Here is a 22,130-nt window from a genome sequence, read left to right on the forward strand (position 1 = left end):
TCGCAGTGATTACTTCACCGGAGTCCTCTTCGAAGCTCCTCGACTTAACAATAGCTCTCGGTGACAACTAAAAGCGAGCGTGTACCCTGATATTCAAGCAGCAATTAACAAACAGACCATCACACTCGAATCCGATACATCATTTTTATTCATGAATTTTTACATTGTTCCAGATGTCGCTTAGATAATATACTGGTCACTTATATAATATACATAAAAATCTATAATATAAATTCTATAATAAATTACTATACTTTACAATATTTACACGATCGATCATTAGCGCAGTTACTAGAAATTATTTAAAATTACCTATCTCGTATTCATCTCGATAATTTACTGATTAACAAAGATCCGAGATTAGACTCTTGAACTTTATACGCATTCGACGATCGCACGATCAAACGGAGTTTACTGTAATCAACGATCGGAACGTGATCGAGCCGAGCTCTTGAGTCCAGACACATAGATCGAGATACTCGTCGGTGAATTTTATTTTCATTCGGTTGGAAACGTGCGAGACGACGCACGTCTGTTTTCTATACAATTCTCTCCTACGTGGAGTCGTTCTTACGGGACAATTAATTAATTAATTCTCAAGTTTTCCCTACAATTTCACGTGTTGCAAGTGACTAGCCGAGCGATCGTTCGTATCCCCGCCCAAATTTCGCGGGAAGTCGGCACGATTTGCGATGCCGGAAGTAGGAACCCGTAAGTACCACGATCTCGAAGCTCCAGCGTGTACGCGTACTTTATCCCAGCCACACCTTTCGCCCAATCATCGGAAGCTCCTGCAATCGATATTAATATTTTAATTAATATTTCATAATTCAATTAATATCCTGTACTTTGCTCGATGTTCCTCCATTACATTAATAACAGTCTTATCTTTCCAGACTCCAGATTAACGCACTCGCATTCTTGTTAACTCTCTCGAATATATTAATGTTAATTCGAAGAGACTTTCGAATAATACAACAATCATGTCTCGCTTCTCGAGTAGATCGTAGCTCGATAACGATTTTTCCCTCTTTTAATATAAGATAATAATTTTTAAGCTCGGGCTTTCAATTTCTCGTTATCTCGCGCCTTATCTTCTCTATCTTCGACCGGATTTCCCAGCAGTTACTGACAATGTAGATGAAGTGATTTTATTGGAGATGGCTTAATTATCAATTAATTATCGCCGCCAATTTAGCCGAGCTCGTGAATGTGTCGTATAAAGTGAGATTTTAATTCTGATTTATAACTGTTGATGAATTAGCAATGTCATTTATCAGTGTAGTTAATTATTCAAATGAAATCCTGTGCGTGAGATTAATATCAATCGTAATCAATTCGATTCCATTTTAATCCAAGACAATTTTCAATTCTTCCCCTGTCATTTATATTTACATTTCAGAAATCACACGTTTCAACGTATATTTTGTAACAATCTTTGTGTCCGATTCTCCGTGAAATGGTATTAAACAAACGGGATAAGAATCTCGAATCCATACCACTTACCAACAGACACATGAACAATGCCTAAGCAATCGTACCTGAAGTGGGATAGAGAAGGTCAGCCGATGGACCGAGCTGATAATCGGTGCCATGTATCTTCGAAATCGCGTTTATCGCCTTTTTGGCAGCGCCCGCCAGCTCCGAATAATCCGACGGTTTCGAATACGTGTATCCCCACGGGACCAGCCACATTTGCGAGTAAGAGTGCAGCGTCAGATACATTCTGAAAGTATCGTTCGAACCGTTAACATCGAGGAACCACTTCGCCATAATCGATCAAACTCTCATTCTTCATACTTAGACATTCTTCTCAACTTCAACTTCTTTCATTTCTTGTAAAGCAATCAACTGGCGTGCAAAGGTAATGGTTTAACTCGCACAGTGTAATTAAGAAGATAATTCTGCATAAAAGAAGAAGGGAACAGAATTTCTTCGTTTGATAATTTTACTTATGAGAGAGTCTATAAGATAGACTAATTCTTTAGTAGATAAGCATGTCGAAGTAGAATCGTTCGCTAAGCCAATTTACCTAATGTTTCGCTTGTTAGCCAGAATATAGTCGGCCATTGCCTTCGTTTCCGGCTCGGAGAACGCGTGGGGGCCAGCGTATGTTTCGTGACAGGGGTCCGAGCTCGCGCCGCCCTCGTCCATCTCGCCCCAGTGGTAGCCAAAGTTCCTATTTGGATCAACCCCTTCGCATTTCCCCCAGAACCACCTAGCATAGTGGCTCACCAGTCGCAGGAGGCTGAAACGAAGGTCTAATCGTCAGTGAATTGGAAGAATTTCATGTCGTGTCTCGAGGAAACCAATCATTTTTTCATTCTGAGATTTTATTAACCCTTAATGGAGCAATGTCGTCGTATCAGTTACATGGCACTTTTACTTAACGAGTTCACTTGTATATGGTAAAAGTCATTTTACTATTTTTAACACTGTAATATTCACAATGCAGAGGTTAAGTATCGTGCCAGGTCACTTCTGAATTTGTTTCAGCTTCTTATCTATGTTACGGTGATTTTTAAATTCATGGTGGCTCACAGTAAGATATCACATTACACAGTGTGTACCATTGATGGCTCATTAGACGGTGTGTAGCATGAAAAATCTCGTCAAATGGTTTGGTAATTAGAAAACATTGCCATATAGTTGAGAATCAATTTACTTATTGATCATTTCGATATTTTTATCAGTTTTGAGAATTCAGTCGCCAAATGGGAACATGTTAAGGGTTAATGATTTCATTATAAGGAAAGACTGAGAGTGGATTCCTTCGTTAGAGGACACTTTTGTTCATTCGTTCGGTCTGGGAATAATCATCCAGATAAATGAACTACAGCTCCACTATAGTTTAGAAAAACAGAATATCCTACCGACTATCGTCTTGATCCTCGCCATGATTACTCCTCGTCTTCCTCCAGAGTCTGTCTCCGGTGTGACTGAACTCGTAGCCGTCCGGATTCGCGACAGGCAGAATCATCCAGTCCGAATTGTCCAGCAATTTCGTGTAACTCGAGTTCCTCTCGACTAACTGGCTCACTATGTAGGTCGCCACGGCTGTGCCGATCCATTCTCGCGCGTGCATGCCTGCCGAATACGATGACAATTCAAGGGACGGACATGGTAACGGTATAAAGTGGAGCTGAAGTGATCCTTTCTGTCCCGATGACTCGACAAGTCGAGAAGCTTCGTGAATATTTTTGGCGGATCATCTAATACACTGGTCTTCAGTCTCTTTCCCATATAAATGAGCTTCGGTATTTGGTTTCGTTTGAAGAGACTCTTCATGATTCTACGTATTGCTTGGCGAAGTAAAGCAGAAGGTATTAGAAATCATTAGAAAGAGACGAGAAGCAAAGATAAAGAGAAGAGAATAAATTAGTATTCCTGACCTAAAACCCTCCTCAAAATGAATCAATTAACTAGCAATTGTGTAGTACTAAATTTATAGCTTACAGTTCCTTTTGTTCTGAGTTGCGTGCAGGGTAAAGGTCATTCGCAGGACAATGAATACCCGGATTCAAATCGTATCGTTGAATCATTAAACATTCGATTATTCGTCAATAGGTGCTCGATCAATCAATCTTTCCACCCGATGGTATACACAGATATAAATTCTGATGCAACTTTTATTGGAATTGCACGATACCAACGTCCCCTTCTGTGAAGGCTATCTATTGACTGCATCATCGACGTGTGTCGCGACGCATAAATTGAATTATGGGGTACATTTACTACCGGCGTAAATATGCTCCGCGATGCTTGTTCATTGTAACACACAGATGGAAAGTTGAATTATACTCCATTAAAGTAATTGCGAAAAGAGTTCATAATACTGTCTCTTATTCATCGACAGGAATTTCTTTCGATTGTCCTGTAAACTTTAAAGTTCCTCGAGATTTGGAATAATTCATTCGATATCGGTACGAAAACGATATTTCCTATTGTGTTGCTTTAGATAAACAGTCGGTTACGATAAACGAGTTATTGAAGCAGTGGAAAATGTCTACGAGGTACTCCTATCGATAAAAATCTTCATGAAAGTTTATCGGTGCCAGAACATTCTGCACAGATACCTGATACTCGAGCGAATCTTCGGATGAGCTGAGTGTTTCCACCGGAGAACCAGTTTCTCGTGCACGCGGAGAAGAAACTTTGTTTTATTATTCAGAGCATCTCGTGCGTAAATCAGCGAGACAGCACCGAGAATAATAAAGATCAAGATTTTGTGTCAAACACCGAAACGTGCCGGTTATAGAACTCTCTATATTTCCTTTGAATAATTTCGCACGGAGATAAGCGAATGTCGAGCACGTACGGGTCTCTTTTTATTTTTCCCTGTTATTCTATGGTCTCCGCGTGTATTCTGCTGGCGACCCGGTAAACGTTCATTCATGGGATTCTCTGAGAAGATCTAGGACTCACCCGCGTCTATCCATACCGCAGGCTTCGCTTCGCCATCTTTGTTGGGGCCGGTAGAGATCTTCACCATTTTGATTGGTTGTCCTTCGAAACTGTGCCCTATTGTTATTAGCTCCACCATGTTGGGGTACTTGAATGCTAGGTACTCGAGGTACCTGACGATTTCTGGATAACAGAGGTCAAATTAACATTCATTTATAAACGAGATCTCAGTGTATTTGAAATAATGTTATCAATATAAACGGTCATAGAATGATTAGAATCCTGATTTAGATTGAGGAAATTAAATTAGTAGAACTGAGGGTGTATTTGAAATAATGTTACCGATATAAACAGTCATAAAACGATTAGAATCTTGATTTAGATTAGGGAAATTAAATTAGTAGAACTAAGGGTGGATTTTGAAATTAGTTTCGAGTGGAATTAATTACCTGCGTATCGATGGTACCTTTTCCAAGTCATGCTGTGTCCCTGACTGGTGACCAGATCCTCGCGTTGCTCCTTCGACATCCTTGGATTCTGGTGTGCTATCGTTTTCTGTCATTCCATGCAAATTATAAAAACAAATGAATTAGAAATTAGTATTCGAACTTATGCAAACGCCTATGATTATGAATCAGTGGATCATACCTGAAGATTTGGTATCAGTATCTTAAAATCGATCCCTCTTTCCCTGAGGAATGTTTTCAGATCGGAAACTAGATCTGGAGCAACAACTAGATCGGTTGATCTGAAACGTCAACATTTTCTAAGAAGCATAATGTTAGTAAGAAAACTAGTTTATCGGTTTTTATGATTAATATACTTGTTGTAGAACGGTTGCGTCCAGAACCTGATGTCCTCCGGTTCGGCGTCCCTGAGTTCCCTCAGTTCGTTCACCTGACTCTCAGAATCAGGGTACACCCTGATCAGCTGATAGTTTTTGTAATTCACTCTTGCGGATCGTGCTTTCGATATTTTTTCCGGACCAATTATACTAGCCACGATGGAACCGATGCCGTTAGACACCGCTGAGAACACCGACTCGAACATATCGACAAAAGAGAATCCTCTTCCAGTGTTCGCAGAAAACGATGATCTAGATTTCCCTGTGAAATTATCTTCATCGCAGGCTTCGTCTTCTTCGTCTTCGTACCTGTAATTACGAATGTTTCAGTACTTCCACGGAAAGAGAACTACTCAGCCAATAAACCTCTTTTCGACTTAAAAACACTAAGCCGATGTAAATTCCAAACATCAAGCTGAAATCATAACTTAACAACCCACACCATGAATATAAATATTCCACAATTTAAAGAAGCACGGATCTTCCATTTACAAAACTCAAAATATAAAAGATATTTACAGCATAAATACATTATTTATTCAAACTTCTATCTCAATGTCTCGGTTAAACCAGGAGCAAATTGAAACATTGAGATAGAAGTTTGAATAAATATAGGATCTATTTATACTGTAAATATGTCTTTTATATTTTGAGTTTTGTAATATAAATGGAAGATCCGTGCTTCTTTGGATCGTGGATATTTGTCTCGGTTAAACCAGGAACAAATTGAAACATTAAATTCGAGGTCTATCAAACTAATTTCACTTGACATACGAACCCATCCCACGATCCTTCCTCCAAGGACCAATCCCGTCTAGCCGAGGGCGTGTTGTTCGCTGGTTGCACGGAAAATTCGAAATCACCGCGTTGCGGTCGCGGCTCGATCGAATTCGACAAAAGAACGATCGAGAAACCGAACGCGAGGATCGACTGGACGTCGACAGCCATGGTCGGCCTGAATCAGGCCAGGATATGCGATCGCCTCGGAGTCACCTTGTTGACTGTTCCCGTGGTGGTCCGCAGCCGGAACCAGTCTCTGGGACTTGTTGCTCGTAAGCGTATGCGGAAAACGACAGTTTCACTGGTCTGCCCCACGGGCCCGGCTTACGGGATTTCTGTGTGGTATTTAGTACTCGGGTTCCTTCTCGGTCTCTAGGCCCAGCTAGTAATCCAACTGAATTGAAAGATAAGAAAGTAATAGAACGCTATCCTACTTTCCAGACGAACCTTTACTAACGCAACGATTTCCATCGGATGCCCTCGAATACGATGATATTCATTGGAAATATTAACCCTTCGCGCTCGAGAATGTTTTTCTCGAGAAATATTCATTATTTTCTGGTGTGATATCGATGGCATTTTTTACAACTAAAGGAATACCTTGCGTAAACTAAGCGACAGAATTATCTCATTTCGATGTTCCATGTGTTGATACATTATAGACAGTTTAATGTTGAATTTGAGATTTTATCGTTTTCTTTATCTTTTCTTTTCGAATCAAATGGCGACTGAAAGGCGCCTCTCGAGTGCAAAGGGTTAATCTACGATTGACTATTTAGGTATTTCTTTTTATTCCAAGAACCATATTCGATGATTGTAATTGAATAATTGTGTTGTTTAAATGATTTTAATAGTGAAATAGCATTTCAACGTGTCCTCGTTTGTAATCGTTTGTGGATAATTTGTATTATGAGAGATTATGGTAATTATTTTAACGAGCGTTTCAAGTGCGATGCGTTCGAGTGCAGCTTCTTACCTTCAAAAGTGTAACGGCGGAAATGGGTTAACTCTTGTTTTCTTAGAAACGGTACCGATCAATGAATCTTCTTTAGAAGCTCCCCGAGTAAAACGTCCTCACGTGTCACGCGAAGGAACGCGGCGAGCGGAAAAGTTTTTGCCACTTTTCTCCTCGGCGCCGCTCGTTTTGTTCCTATCCCGTTAACGGTAATCGAAGTAATACTGCCACTTACCGTGTAATACAATAGTTGCGGCCCGTTCGGGACGGAAAATCGAAAAGATGATGGATCGCCGGGACAAAAAAATCATATAATTCACTAGTTACTTTCGTTCTCGACGCAGAGAGTTTGTTACTGCTCTCTTGACACGCGAGTTTAGAATGAACGACGGAAATTCTTCGCCTATATACATCCTATCACAGCATCATTAAACTCTGCCATGGAAAATGAAAAATATTCATTAATAATCAATTCATAACTTTCACAATGAATCTCATAATTCTTTCAATACTTTGACTACATTAATAACCATCGTCTTCATGAAAAATGGAACATTCTAAATGAAAATTTCGTATTCAATGTCTTGTTGATGCGTTAGATAATTCGCGTCAGGATGAAATTGAAACAAACACTCGTACGCTGCGAATATGATTTATTACGGTTACAACTATAAGAGACACGCCGTTCCGGCGCGCAACGATACAATTATTGCGTGAACGTACGTAATAATAGAGCGTAAATAAGTAATAATAATTAAGAATTATTATAATGACTGGTGTTAAATTAATGATTACTCGGTTAGTCAGGTTTCCACGTGTACGAAAATGATATACATACGATAATAAAGGGGAGGGGACGGTCCTCCGCTCGCCCGGGGAAATTAGACAGGGGGTTCTCGGCGTGAGGGAGGGTAAAAATCGGCCAACGAAGCCCGTCGTCTCTAAACTCATCGAATTCATCTTCGTTCCGAGTATACACATCGAATTTTGACTAGCACAGTGTGTGTTTCCGACGGATATAAATTTCCCTCCTCTTCGATCGTTCACAGTCGTCTTCGATCGTAAATATCAAGAACAAACGGAGAAGAGAGAGATTCCTCCCTCGACGCCGACGGAACGCGAAAGAAGAAGACAAAAAAGAAACAGCTGCGCGACTTCGAGGGGGGCTCGATCCGCGTTTCACGCTTCAGCCCCCCTTTCCGTCGGCGGTATTGTCGTAATTACATGTAACAATTCTTTCGTGATAATTGACTGATCATCGTCGTCCGCGGCGCTCGGATCCTCCCCCTTCGCCGTGTCGGACACACCGGAGGACCTCGCTCGCCAGGACGAGTAAAATGGCAAGAACCTACGTGTGGGTGGGAGGGGTTATCAAACGAAATGACGTGTACGTATGCGTGTTTCTGTGTGTATGCGTGCGTATACTATCGTCGGAAAATATTCGAGAATGTTAGTCTGCGAAAGAGGAATGGAACTGAACAGAAAATTCTATTTAACCCTTTGCACTCGAAAGACGACTCCCAGTCAGATGATTTGATGGAGCAACATTAGAAACTTTGGCATTTACCATTACCCTCTATATGCTGCATCGATATGAAATATTGAAAGAAAATACCTGTAGTTCCCTAATTCATATGTGACTTCTTAATAAATTTATTTCAAAGTATCTCGTTACATCTAATTAGAACGTACTGGATATTTCAAGTGAGAATCTCTCAAATGCAAAGGGTTAATTGGACTGAAAGTGATGGTTAATATACTATGCAACGAAGTTTACCGTGATCTTGAATCGATGAAAAATTAAAAGAATCTTCACCAATGAATCTCTTGTTAGTAAATCACCCCCGGAGTTTGATGAAATATTCAAAGTTCATTTCCAACAGAAAAAGAACCAATATTTTCGTCCGATAGTATACGCGTGTGATGCTTCGTTTCCGATACGCTACTCCTCTCCGAGTATCGTTTATGTTGTTCCGTCACGTTGACACGAATCGAATCGAGTCGAACATCGATTCTCCTCGCCCTCTCCCCGAACGCTGCCTGTGGTTTCTTTCACCGTCGAACTTGATCCAGGGGATCGTCACACGTCCCCTGGTGTTTTCATCGATGCGTTCGTTTTCCTGCTGCTCGCTTTTATTTACAGTTATTTATATAACGTCACGACACCATACACGATCAACCGGAGGTTCGGCTCCGCGACGACGTAACATTTTCATCGATAAACATTACTCGAGAGTCCCAGTTGTAACGTGGTAATATTGTAACATACATATGGTTTCAACTATTCGTTCGCGTACAGTGCATTTGCCGCGAGTACGTGCATCGTTTCCGGCTCCCCTTTTTCCGGGTTCGCTCCTCCTCCTCGTTCGTTCGTCGGACGTACTCGCTTTCGAATCCCGCGCTGCGAACACGGTCGATACTCAACTATGCTACCAACTATCGGTACGTTCGCGTGTGCATATCGTTCGCGTAATATTTTTCGCTTTCGGGGCGGAACGCGACGTTGCTGCTATTCCTTCCTTCTTTCTTTCCTCATTATATTACCGTTCGAACCCTGCTCTGCCGATACTGGGTCATTCTCGACTCCCTTATGAACACTGTCGCTTAAAAATCTTTAATTACTCGAAAGATTCAGGTAAAAGATAAAAATAAAAGGCGAAGCTTCGGTGACTACTCTGTCGTTATTCATTTCCAGGATTAATTTTAGTAGTCGAGGATAGTGTATGTTCTATAATCAGAATCATTACGAGATCTCAGAATAGCCCAAACAATCGGCTGATCAAGGAACGAACTATTATCCAGTCGAATGGCAGTCGATCCTGTCCAATCATAGTGAGACAACGTCTTCAGTCCAAGTTACAATAAATAAAATCCAGTGTTTACTTCGTAGATCGGATATAAACGTCGGGATACAATATTCAATCGTGTCAAGACTTAGAAAAGTCTGAAAAATGTCATTGAATAATTGAATAATGTTTGAAATTCTGTAACCATTCGAATGTAACCAGACTCTCAAATTATAGACAGTTCGTGGATCTCCCATTCAGACTATCAGGCGCAGCGCAACGGTCCCCTGCAAAATATGGCGCGCAGGGGACGACGTCAAGGGATCTTAGGGCAATACTAAAAAGTAAACTCCCTATTAGAATTCACCGGAATCCCATAACAACGAATAGATCGGCGATCGGCCGCATCGTCGCGCCCCGCCTCGCGTATACTTTTATATTACTCTACTACCCTCTACGGTAATTACCAACAATAACGATCTCCATTAACAACGTGCCTCCTCTCGCGGCGTGCCACGCCAAGGATGGAATCGAGTTTTCCTCTCCAAGTGTCTCCGCGTCGATCCGATTTCTACCGATAATTGCTACTGTATTGGAACACGTTCATGCTCTACTGACTCGGTTCTACGGTTCGCGAAATGCATGAGGACTTCGTAACGGAAGCCGGTTGTTATCCATGATCCTGTGTCTCCTCATCGGGACCCCGTCGATCCCCTTCGCTACGACCCTCGAGTCGATTTATAGCCGTGGATTAAACGATCCCACGATTTTACTTCTGTCGTCTGAGCTCGGTTGACATCGCTGTTTCGCCCGAGGAACTCAGGGACTGCTGGCGTTTTAGACGATGTTAGCCTTGGACATGGAGCTGCCCATCATCACTTTGTTGACGAAATTCACGATAGCCGTGGCTGGCTGTTCCGGTTCCAACTCCGCGAACACGTGGCACTGATTGTCCGATTTGTGGGCGGGTTTCCTTGCCACGAAACCGAAGCATCGACTGGAACAATGAACGATTCGTCAGCTTGTCTCGTTAATCGAATTGAAATATGGAAGATAATTATATAGAAACGAATGATGTAAAAGAGATCTATATTCAGATTATAGAATAATAAAATAAAGAAGATTTTAGGTAATCATCGACAGATTAACCCTTAGCAGTCCTATGTCGAGTCAGACTCGACATTCTATTTTATTGCAACCTCTACCTGTTTCAACAATTTTTTCTATATTTATTTGTAGTGTCAAAATTGTACCATTTAACACTAGAACTACTGCACCAGTCAAAATGACTGGTTTCGATTTTTTTGCTTAGCAATTATTAATATCTTCGAAGCATTAAATGTTCGAAATGATTTTGAAAATAAGGTTTCATTTCAGTACTATAATGAGTGTCTGAAGAAACTGAAAATAATCTATTACAATTTTTATAGGAATTGCATATTAATCGTATTAAATGCTTGGTAGTTCTAGTGTTAAAGGTAACATTTCAATGACTCCCAAATATTCCTGAATAAATAAATAGAGCGACATACTAAGCAGTAATTGAATGAACTAACGTGAACCTCAAAGTGAGAAACCAAGGGCACTTCGGACCGCAAAGGGTTAGCATTATCGAGACTGCAGAAATCGAAAGAGCTTACTGAGTGGGGACCGGTCGTCCCGTGTCGTCGCTAGAGAATTCCCAAGTGCGTTCTTCTGTGTCCAATCCACAGTAGCTAATATTATTAGTAGGATAATGCCTGCGGAAGAAAAGCTTCCTAGCGTTATCCGTCAGCGTGATGCCCTGCGAGGAGACTTTGAAGTGAACGATGGTCGCAGTGGGTAGTGGTTTCTGTTCAAACATGGTCGTCACTGCTTTCTTGATGGCCTGAGGTCCAGTCAGAGACTCTGTGTCCATTGTGAAGAGGTACAGGACATTGCAGGCTGGGAACAATCGAATAGAAACAATGAATGTCCAATATACATACACAAAACTAATGAATAATAGTAATCAACCCTTTGCACTCGACAGTATTTTTCATGAAAAATATTCATTGCTTTCTGATTAAATATTAACGATGTTTCTCGCAACTAACACAATTGATTATCTTCTATAAATTTAGAGACAGAACTATTTTACTTTGATGTTTTATGCGTTAATATATTGCACAAGGCTTAACCCCTTGGCCTATGATTTCTTTCTCAACTCTGATCGATACGGCTACTTTGTCGTTAATAATTTATTTGAAAAATAAAAAAATTCGAAGCATATGTTATGCCTATATTTCCTTTCAAGTATAATAGTTGTTTACAGAGGAATAATATTTACTTTGAATTCGAATGAACTGAGCAATATATATATATTTGTTGAATCATGTTGAAAATCTTCACCACGAGTCTCACTCGTTATTGCAGGGCAAGGGGTTAATATTGAATTGAAAATTTTATAAGTTTGCTCGAGTGCAAAGGGTAAATTCCTCAAACTCACCTGCACCCTGAATAAGCCACTGCTGCGCGCTATTGGCGCCAGGCGAATCGAGGGCTCTAGCCGCAGCTTCCGGTTCTGGGAGCAACAGTTGGCAAGGCAGCGCCATGGCCATCAAACTGTGCTGGTAAACCAATGCCGACAGAGAGCTGAACACGGGTTCGTTCGCGCATCCTTTCAGTCGAACGCCTCTAGAGGTTGGCTCGATCAAAAAGTGCCTGACCAGCTCGCTGGACGGGTCTTTTGGGCTGCTCGGTGCACCTGGCGGAGGAGTTGCCACTTTCAGGGCTAAGCCGAAGGCTCCTGGGAAAGAGTTGCTGTCTCGGACTACGAACGTTCCTGGCGCTGCGTCCTTCAGCATCGAGATTGCTAAAAGATGATTCTTTGTTATTTAACTAGATTCATAGCGAAGCTTGTTAAGTGTCAGGTGCTAGAAATCACTTGTGTTAGTGAGAGCCTAGTAGATCTAGACCTGTATTAGATAACCTTTCTATATTAAAAATATGTTTTACTTTATTCAGGTAATTCAGTCGCAGAAGAGTATTGTTCGCGAAAGCCCTATCTAGATAGGGCTTTCGCGAACTCTTTAGGATCTGCCGAAGCTAAACGAAGGAAAATATATTTCTACCATAGAAAAAGCATCGTTCCCAACTGTTAGGTACCGAAATCAAAATTTCCTGGAGTATTTGGAGAAATGTAAACGCAACGAACCTTGCTCCCGAGATATGTTAGGCTTGTACCAGATCCTGCTGGTGTCGCGCACGAACTTCACATTGGCGTCGGCTACCTCCTGTGGCTCGGTGTTCGAGTGAACGCTCGACCGTCTGGAACCGTAATACTGAACCTGCGGAGACGACTGGCCGCCGCTGTTTATGGAGGTGTACGACGCGGCGCTCTAAAATTCGATAAAAACCGTTCGAGAACTTCCGTAATCCGCGCGACAGTTTCAATTACGAATAATCGAATCGGCGAACAGGATTTTCCGGTTCAATTTGACGACGTCCGCCGACATCGGTTGACCATATTAACGCGACGAACGTATCGGGAAAGTGGACTAACCTTCGGACTTTGGGCGAACTCGATGTGTGTCGGTGTACCGGGGCTGCGTGAGATGGTTTGCGACTGCGACATCGTCGACTCGTTTATCGGTGAAACAGATCGGTCCTTGCTACAAGGAAGTGATCACACATGTATCGTTATAAAGGCACGTCTCGTGGCCGGGGGATCGGTTTCCGTGCAGACAGCCGCGTATATATGTGTGTGTGTGTATGTGTGTGTGTATGTAGCGTGTGAGTGTGCGTGTGTACGTGTGTGTAATTGTGTTTGTCAGGTGAGACTCGTGCAAAGTGGTGTACACGCCGTGAGAAAACATCGGAAACGTGGTACATACAAGAGAACTAGAGAAAGATCGAGGGGATCGGTGAAGAAATATTGACACAGGAAACACAGAAACAGAAAGATCGAGAAACAGACAGAGAGGAGAGAGAAAACGAAAGAGAAGAGAGGTGATAAAGAGAGTGAATCGTGAATGGAAAGTTCCTTTCCTAATTACGGTGAACGTTTTACACAAAAAAAAAGTATGTACACAATCGTCGAAGATAAATATGATTGACTTTTTTACTTTTGTCCTTTCGATCACAGATGTTAATCGGTATTATTGAGTCGTTGTTGCGTCGTTAGAAGCTTTAATATCGAACAACGACGTCTCGTTTTTGTATTCGGTACGTATGTTAAAATCAGTGCTTCCTATTCTCTTTACGCTGATGATGCAGACTCGTGGGCATGACAGTATGCTTTCGAGATGGTACACGATGCAAAAAGCTCGAGCTTTTGTTAGTTCGACAGGTGCAATACACACACGACGAATGTGACGTGGTTTCTCTTTCATTCTTTGCTTTTATCTTAATATTTGCTGCAAACTGTTGCAACTGCATCGACCGTTTTTCTAATCGAATATTTACATCGTCTCCACGAATTACGTGATTCTAATCAAACCATAGTACACTGCCGATAGTAATATAATATATTCCAACATATTTGTATTTCATACTTTTCAATCTTTCGCTCCGATTAGCAAAATATTAAACGATAAAACATAAATAAAATTCCGAACGGAGCGCAGTGGAAAGAAAAATTGGAAACATTGAGAGAGAAATGTTTAAATTCGTGCATTAATAAAGGCATTTGTATGCGAAGATCACCGTTCGCGATACGAGATATCAATTCCCGTGTAATACGGCGTAATTGGTTGTTCGGCGCGATGCGGTTGCAATTCGAGTGTACCAACACACACGGTTAGTGGCACAACATTAAACATTCACGGCGCATCGACGGCCGGGGATCGACGCGAATTTCTGTCGCGTCGATCGGTCATACCGTCGCCCGGAAACGGGCATTTGGAAGTTCCAGCGCTCTCGGTGATATATTACCTATAGTCGAACGACGCCGATTGGTTAGTGAGCGGCCATCGTTTGTTATGCGTTTGTTTAAGTGGCCCGCTTGCCGGGAAACTCAAGCGTCTAGAATCACGAATATCAATCTGCGTCATAATCGTTGCATCTCTGCCAATCCTCGTTAAATAATAGATATTCAAATAGCGTCCGCGACTGTGGAACATCCTCGATTAATATTCTATTCTCGAATCAACTTTTACACTCTGTTTATACTGTCATCGATCCCTCACAATTCAATGACCAATTAATTTCTTAATTAATCCAAATTCAACATCGAAGTCCCAGATTCTTCCCATTGAACAAAATCCCAAAAATCTAACTTCCGTATATTTCTCTCGCATATCCCCGCATTCTACATTGAATTTATTCTACTCGCAATGAATGACTATAACAAAATCCCAACTTCACTTGCTACTGTAGTTCAATAGCAAGTTCAATGACCAATAAATTCCTCCAAATTCAATATCGAAGTCCTAGATTCTTTCCATCGAACAAAATCTCAAAAATCTAACTTCTGTATATTTCTCTCGCATATCCCCGCATTCTACATCAAATTTATTCTACTCGCAATAAATCACTATAACAAAATCCCAACTTCACTTGCTACTGTAGTTCAATAAACGGTTCAATGATCAATAAATTCCTCCAAATTCAATATCGAAGTCCTAGATTCTTCCCATCGAACAAAATCCCAAAAATCTAACTTCCGTATATTTCTCTCGTATATCCCCGCATTCTACATGAAATTTATTCTACTCGCAATAGCAAAATACTATAACAAAATCCCAACTTCGCTTGCTACTTCTGTAAATCGGTTCAATGATCAATCGTGTCTCCGTCAAAATGTAAATTACATTGTCAAATCAAGTATCTTGAAAATTCGAATATTACTGACGTTTAATCCGAGGGCGGGGGTGGAAGGAATGTTGAACAAAACACGCGAATAATGTTAGACGAAGCGGAAGCCGATTCCTTACCTCTGTGTTGTCGGACTCTTGGGTGGAAGCCCCGATTCCTTCGAGACGTCTCTTCGTTCCTCGATGTAGATCGTTCGTTCGCTCGAGTAGCCCCCGACGTTGTTGTTATTATTGCCGCCGACCTCGACGTTGTTCAGGTTATTGTTGTTGTTCAGGTTGTAGCTGGTGTTCGAGGTGACGTACGAGCGATCGGAGGCGAACGTCACCGTCGGCGACGAGTTGTTGACGTACGGTGTCCGCGGATGCACCGGAAAAGCCGGTGTTTGCGGCCTCGAGGCGCTGCCGACCACCACGCTTCCGGGACTGACGCTCCTCTCGGTCCACGATGAAGCCGAGTCATTGTGCGACTGTGGATTTTCATCGATCTTTCATTTCCTATTGATTTCTAGTCGATACGTTGGATTACGAAAACATTTGCACACTTCTAATCACTTCGTGCGATCAGGCGAAGCAGTGCCAAGCAATCTTTGAACGTCTATTGAAACGTGTAAACTGGGACTTGAAAAAACGTGCGCACGGGTAGTGATTGGGTCTGTTTCATTCTATATTATAGAATCTTTGTAATACCAAATTTCGAGTATCTCATTTCCTGGACAATTGGAAGTACCGTAAAATCAATGTTAATAAAGGAGCTCTTTAACCCCTTGCACTCGGAAGTTTTCCATTGGAAATATTATAACATCTTCTGATGTGATAGAGAGGATATTCTGTGAAACTAACTCGACGAGAAATCACACTTGCATCGAAGGACAAAGCTATTTTGTTTGAATATTTCTCAAATTGATGCATTGTACGAAGTTCAGTATCAAGTATCAAATTTTATAGCTTTACTGTATCAAATCAATTGGTGAGCGAGAGGCATCTCTCGAGTGCAAAGGGTTAAGTGCCACAGATCCTGATTTTCCTATTCGTACATCTACAGGCTAATTCACACTTCCAATCTTGCAATTTCCAGTAACAAAGCAATGAATTTATCAATGAGACTACACCTGAAACTCCCAAGAATAGTACATCAATCGGTTGACTTCAACTAGGACACATCTTCACCGAATCCTCGAAAGAACCACGACATTTCCATCAATCTACTTTGAATGCACAAAATCCTCGAACTTCGACGACCGAAGGTCCAACTGTCAGTCCGCGATTTCCTCCGAAATCAACCAATTACTGTCTATCCCCAGAGACTTCCAGGGCGAGACGCTTATCGAGACGCCAGCGCATCCCCTAACTATTGGACACGTTCCGTGCGCACGGACACTACTGCAACGCTATCCGAGCGAGACCACAAGTGAGGAACATCGTGGGAGAGTGTGTTGGTAGCAGGGACAAACCTGGGTGCAACTCTGCCATGCTTTGGGCGACTGGTTAGGGGAGCAATTAGTGCTGATGTTGTTAGGAACGTTGCTGCTCGCAGGTGTCGTGGCCGTTGCGCCGATGGCCGCGGTATGATGATCGTTCTCTATCTTGTTAGTCACGGATGGGGGCGATCGAACGGGCGAAATGTCTGCCAGTGATTGAATGAGGCTCACGAGAGGGTCAGCGGTCGATTGGCCGGTCGATTTCTGGTCGACCACTGCCAGCAGACCGGTGTCCACTTGATCGGTGGTCCTGTCGTTGCTGCTCGTTCTGCTGAAGCTCTGATAAGCGACTACCCGGTTTCGCGATTCCGGCCGCGCGTTTCGATCAGAGAACTCCTGAGCGATCTCCTTTTGCTCCGTGTGATTGGTTATCGTGCTGTTGCCGGTCCCCAACTGTTGCTGCTGCTGCTGCTGCTGCTGCTGTCGGTGCTCGCGCAGCAAAGCGTCCGCCCGGGCGAAGCTGTCGCTCCGCGACTCAGGCCGCGGCGGCTGCGGCTTCTCCGTGTTAATAAACGACGTTTGTTGCTGCATTGTTAACCCTAAGGGTTGCGTGGCTGCTAAGCCTGAGCGGGGGGATGTCGGAGGGCTCTGAAAAGCAAGCCAAGCGCTTCATGCTAGAGGGAGCGTATCTAACTGCGTGGGCTACCTTCCCGTGCTGCCAGCGTGTGTCTTTGCGTGAATCCGTGGAATTACGATTATTCATTAGTAACTAGATTCCTTTGCTTCGCAATTATTTACAATCTATATCACGAATTCTCCCTTGGAATCCCTTTCGACCAGCTCGTTCATAGACTTTCGGCTCGAATTATTAGGGGATTGAATCGAACGATATCAGAAAGAGAGAAATGGTTCTGTTGATAAGATTTCCAAAACAATTATACTACATTAACTCCCCTGAAACGTGAGCTAATGATTGACCTCTAAAACGAAACGTCAACATCACTTTCACCGCGACTTGGCTCGTCAGCGGAGACCAAACATTATCAATCATAACGCTTTCACGCGCGATAAACGTAGAAATCCTCTCACAGGACAGCCGTTACGGCCGTCAACGTATCTCGAGGGCTCCGTTTCGCGAAGCGGACTATAATTTATCGGAATGTTCGCCGGGTGCTCGCTCGGGAGGAGCATAAATTATTCCGGAAACGTTTCCCTCTTTCGTAATAGCGATTTAGAGACACAGCGCGCGTCGTCCGGTCGAAAAGGCAGGCAGTTGGGAGAGGGTTAAGCTGTACGCCGGCAATAACTACGCGATCGTTCTGCGGGTCTAAAGACTAAAGTGTGGGGTGGCTGGTCGGGCGGCGGGGAGCGATTTCTTGCTGTTTAGGATCTAACTGTGGGGGCATAACCATAAAACACGACGGCGCAGAAGTAAGTTGCTTTTACAGTCGCTGCCTACGAGGGACTAAATTGTAGCGTTCGTGCTGCCGCCGTCTCATCGGCGCATGCCGGAATCGATCGTGCCGCCGTTTCGAATTTATTATCCTTATTATCGACAATTATTTTAAGTAGCTCTCGGTGCTCCGGGGCTCGGCCCGCTTTTTCCGCGGTGGTTCCCGACGACTTAATAAATATTTATCGTGCACGGCCGCCGCCTCTCTGTGATTTCGTTGCTTTCGAGCAACGAGGGAACGCTTCTCGGTCTGCCGGGGAACGGAACGGGAGAAAATCGCCGATCGATTCCGGGTGAAACTAATAGCGAAAGACTATCCCTCAACGCTCGGACCACTTACCTGACTGTCGCCGTACTTGCGGTATTCGTAAGCTCGCTTCACCGACATGAAGGGCCGCTCGTTCACGCTCTCGGCGCGCGGTCTTCCCAGAGTACCGGTTCCGGCGGTACCGTTGTACTTCCGGCTGCTCGATCGCTGCGGAAGCAGAGGACTCGCTGGGGCGGAGGTGTACGGAACTGGCCTTGCTTGCGTCTGTGTTTAACAATTCATCGGGTCGTTAATGGTTTAGGCGTTGAGATACTTTGTTAACCGAATCTGCATCATTTCAGTGTAGTACTTAACGGGTTTCTCGTTTATGTCAGTACGAGTATTTATTAAACAAATGTGTAGCAATATTTTCAATCGATTTAAATGTGATATTCTTTCAAGATGTTTTCAATGGAAAACATTTTCTTTAAATTGCACAAGAATTTCTTGACGAATGAAATGGGTTAATTCGATCTGCATGTTTCCTTAGAAATCAGTGTTCTAGTTAATTATACGTTCACTCTGATTATAAAGTACACGATACAGAATGAGAGCTGTTTGACACACCATTAGTAGACTGGATATTTTAAGATACTTCCGAGTGAAGATGGATAACAATAGTTGTTTAATTATTTTAGCTGCTAAGTTCGAGTGTCCCACCTGTCCAGACACAGAATGCGGTGCCCAGGTTTCGTCATCGTCATCGAGGACCGCCGAATCACTCGCGTACCCGTCGTGCCTCAGCCTGCCTCTCTGCAAACTCCTCAACTCGCCGATCACGCGGTTTCCTGTCTCCTGTCGCCAGAGTTTTCCCGGATTTCTTTCGTCCCTTCTCGCGGCGAGTTTCAGTTGCTGCTGCCTCAGCCACGATAATCTGCCGACACCAGAAACCAATGTGAAACTTTTCCAATTCGCATCAGAACTTTCGCGATCCCCCGGCTACATTTCCCATGAAAGCGACAAACTCTAACAATGCCGCGGTACAAGTAACGCGGCCGTTGCCTCGAACGTCGGATTTATTCGTTCGTTTTATTAAACGAGAACGTCGCATTACCTCACCGAACTTCAGGTTTTTCCATAATCTCACCTCAACACCCCACATTCCCCTCTCTAACAAAGCTGACACATTCGAAACTGCAAACGTCTAAACCTTCGAAGTCCTAAACTTGAAATCCTAAAATTCTAAATGTCTAAACCTCCAAATTCCTAAAACTGAAATTCTAAAATTCTAAATGTCTAAACCTTCAAATTCCTAAAACTGAAATCCTAAAATTCTAAATGTCCAAACCTCCTAAAGTCACAATATTCCAAACGTCTACAGTCCCCAATACCCTAAACTCCAAACTTCGAAACTTCCCACCATCCAACACCTTCAAACTTCCAAATTCCTAAAACTGAAATCCTAAATTCTAAATGTCCAAACACTCCAAATTCCTAAACCTGAAATCCTAAAATCCTAAATGTCCAAACCTCCTAAAGTCACAATATTCCAAACGTCTACAGTCCCCAATACCCTAAACTCCAAACTTCGAAACTTCCCACCATCCAACACCTTCAAACCTCCAAAGTCCTAAACCTGAAATCCTATAATCCTAAATATCAAAACCTCCCAAAATCACAATATTCCAAACGTAGAGTCCCCAATACTCCAAACTCCAAACTTCGAAACTCTCCGCCATCCAACACCTTCAAACTTCCAAACCCCTAAAATCCTCTCCCATTCTCCGCTCACGATTCGCGAGATTCAATCTGCAAGACAAATACCGCGCGCCCTGTCAAAAGCAGAAAACCTAATCGACGAGGATCCCCGTCAGCCGTGCGATAAGGATCGCCGTCCCCGCGGAGCAGCTGTTTTCATCCAGTACACGGGGAGTTCTCGGTTTCGCGTTCTAACACCGACTCGAGTTACCGGCAGATGAAAATACGAGAAGCCACTTTCTCGCGACGGGCACGGGGGCGAAAGAGAGAGAGAGAAAGAGAGAGAGAGAGAGAGAGAGAGAGAGAGGGAGAGAGAAAAGCGGGGAGAACACGAGACGCGCGAGTCGTGTAACAAAGCCTCGTTAGAACAGCAACAAACCGGCCCGTCACGGTTACCAGTCGGAAGAGAGGGCCCAGAATCAGGACCTCCTACCGCGATAGATCCCGGATAATTGCATCCTGATCGACGAGGTCGCTTCGGGCCATCGGTTCCTCTCGCCGATCTCTCCCTCCTCCGCCCTCTCTCTTTCTATTCCCATCTCCGCTCGGTAATAAATGGACCGTCGGCTCTCTCGTTCATTTTTTGTTTACGAGGATCGAAATTTATACTTCGGCCTGGCGGGGAGCACGGGCCACACCCTGACGATCCCCGGGTGAATCGTAAAGCGGCGGCCCGTTGCACGCGGAGGCCGGACGCGCGACGCGGGAACGTTTTCCTCGGTTTCTCCGAGACGGCTCTGTTATTACGCCTGGACCGCGGGGAAATTAATTCGTTCCGCTCCTGGCCAGGCAGGATTATTGATTATTAAATATGCATCTTCCGCGAAAGGACGCGCGGCGGATGGTAATGGAGCTGATTAAAGACGCGGATTGTCGCCGGATACCTTGCTCCGCGATCTTCGTTGCACGATGGAACGTTCATCGGAGCGATGCTTTACGAGGCGCGAAGTTGAACGTTGATAATGAATATTAAATCGGAATTCATCGATAATTGAGAAATCTTTATCAGGCGTGTCGCGCGGCCGTCTCAATGATCCCTTCGATCGTTTCCTACAGCACGATCAAATTACCACGGTCTTCTCGAAACTGCACGAATTCCCCTCGACACTTCCTCGAGAGCGTGCAGACCACTTGCGAGCGGACAATCGAGGAGGTACAGTTTCGGGCGAAAATTGATCGTATCAGAGCGAGAGAATGGACCGAAAGGTTCGCCAAAGCTCGACAAAGGCGAGCGTCGGTCGTCGGGTACGCCTATAAAGATGCGGTTTCGCCGATACGGAGCCGATCGTAACTCTGTCCCCGAACGCGGCGTGTTCCCGCGTGAATGGAGGAGAGAAAGCGGGTGTCCACGTTTAACAAGTTTGTTAACCGTGGCCCGGGTGCGCGGGTTCGTCGAACCCCGTCGAACCGCGCGTCGCCGTAAAATACGAGCTGTTCTGTGCATCGGCCTGGCCCCGAATCCCGTGAAAATAAACATCGACCTGCGCGCCCGCGAGCGCGGCCGGCTTGCGAAACGCGCCGGTTATATTCGCACGGATATTTATGAAAAACTGCGCCGCTGCCGCCGACGCCGAGCAGCCCGATGGAGAAACGGGCGACGTTTATGGTCGATGAGGCCGACAGACGTTTGGCAGGTCTGCTTTCTCGAGCGCAAAGAACTTCTCCTTTCGGGGCCTCGCTTCGCCTCGCCTCGCCTCGCCTCGCCTCGCCT

General features: G+C 43.8%; 2 protein-coding genes across 26 annotated transcripts in view; both read right to left on the reverse strand.

Annotated features, from left to right (window-relative positions):
• Nucleotides 1-43: 43 nt before the first annotated feature.
• LOC116424854 (carboxypeptidase B) lies at nucleotides 44-7,485 on the reverse strand. 3 transcript variants are annotated; one of them, XR_013000089.1, is made up of 10 exons: nucleotides 6,027-7,485; nucleotides 5,228-5,557; nucleotides 5,053-5,152; nucleotides 4,854-4,959; nucleotides 4,426-4,587; nucleotides 2,874-3,087; nucleotides 2,033-2,248; nucleotides 1,542-1,726; nucleotides 313-791; nucleotides 44-221 (listed from the first exon to the last, which is right to left on the reverse strand). XR_013000089.1 is itself a non-coding variant. In XM_031971813.2 (9 exons), exons 1-9 carry the CDS (start codon nucleotides 6,194-6,196, stop codon nucleotides 616-618), a joined length of 1,659 nt encoding a protein of 552 aa, XP_031827673.2. In that variant the 5' UTR covers nucleotides 6,197-7,485; the 3' UTR covers nucleotides 44-615. The 3 variants fall into 3 exon arrangements, 1 of the variants encoding a protein (XP_031827673.2); XR_013000088.1 differs by having other exon boundaries at nucleotides 44-248; XM_031971813.2 differs by having other exon boundaries at nucleotides 44-791.
• A 134-nt stretch (nucleotides 7,486-7,619) lies between these two features.
• Nucleotides 7,620-22,130, reverse strand: part of by (focal adhesion protein tensin) — a 194,647-nt gene continuing 180,136 nt past the window's right edge. For 19 of the 23 annotated variants that reach the window (XM_031971929.2, XM_031971926.2, XM_031971925.2 and 16 more), the window contains 10 exons: nucleotides 19,382-19,595; nucleotides 18,755-18,946; nucleotides 16,995-17,609; nucleotides 15,664-16,010; nucleotides 14,663-14,752; nucleotides 13,293-13,401; nucleotides 12,945-13,128; nucleotides 12,237-12,602; nucleotides 11,410-11,692; nucleotides 7,620-10,766 (listed from right to left, as the gene is read on the reverse strand). In XM_031971929.2, coding sequence (XP_031827789.2) covers nucleotides 10,607-10,766; nucleotides 11,410-11,692; nucleotides 12,237-12,602; nucleotides 12,945-13,128; nucleotides 13,293-13,401; nucleotides 14,663-14,752; nucleotides 15,664-16,010; nucleotides 16,995-17,609; nucleotides 18,755-18,946; nucleotides 19,382-19,595 — 2,560 coding nt within the window. In that variant the 3' untranslated portion in view covers nucleotides 7,620-10,606. The remainder of the gene's footprint in view (nucleotides 10,767-11,409; nucleotides 11,693-12,236; nucleotides 12,603-12,944; nucleotides 13,129-13,292; nucleotides 13,402-14,662; nucleotides 14,753-15,663; nucleotides 16,011-16,994; nucleotides 17,610-18,754; nucleotides 18,947-19,381; nucleotides 19,596-22,130) is intronic. The other 4 variants (XR_013000064.1, XM_031971946.2, XM_076373841.1 and 1 more) reach the window with 4 other exon arrangements.

This window comes from Nomia melanderi, chromosome 1, assembly GCF_051020985.1.
Source record: "Nomia melanderi isolate GNS246 chromosome 1, iyNomMela1, whole genome shotgun sequence".
In the NCBI taxonomy this organism is placed as follows: Eukaryota; Metazoa; Arthropoda; class Insecta; order Hymenoptera; family Halictidae; genus Nomia; species Nomia melanderi.

Excerpts from the sequence above, each read along its gene's own strand:
- LOC116424854 (XM_031971813.2), bottom strand. The coding sequence starts at position 6,196 with ATGGCTGTCGACGTCCAGTCGATCCTCGCGTTCGGTTTCTCGATCGTT. Across the intron at positions 4,960-5,052 it reads TACTGATACCAAATCTTCAG|AAAACGATAGCACACCAGAA; the intron begins GTATGATCCACT and ends ATGGAATGACAG. Across the intron at positions 2,249-2,873 it reads GAGGATCAAGACGATAGTCG|CCTCCTGCGACTGGTGAGCC; the intron begins GTAGGATATTCT and ends CCTTCGTTTCAG.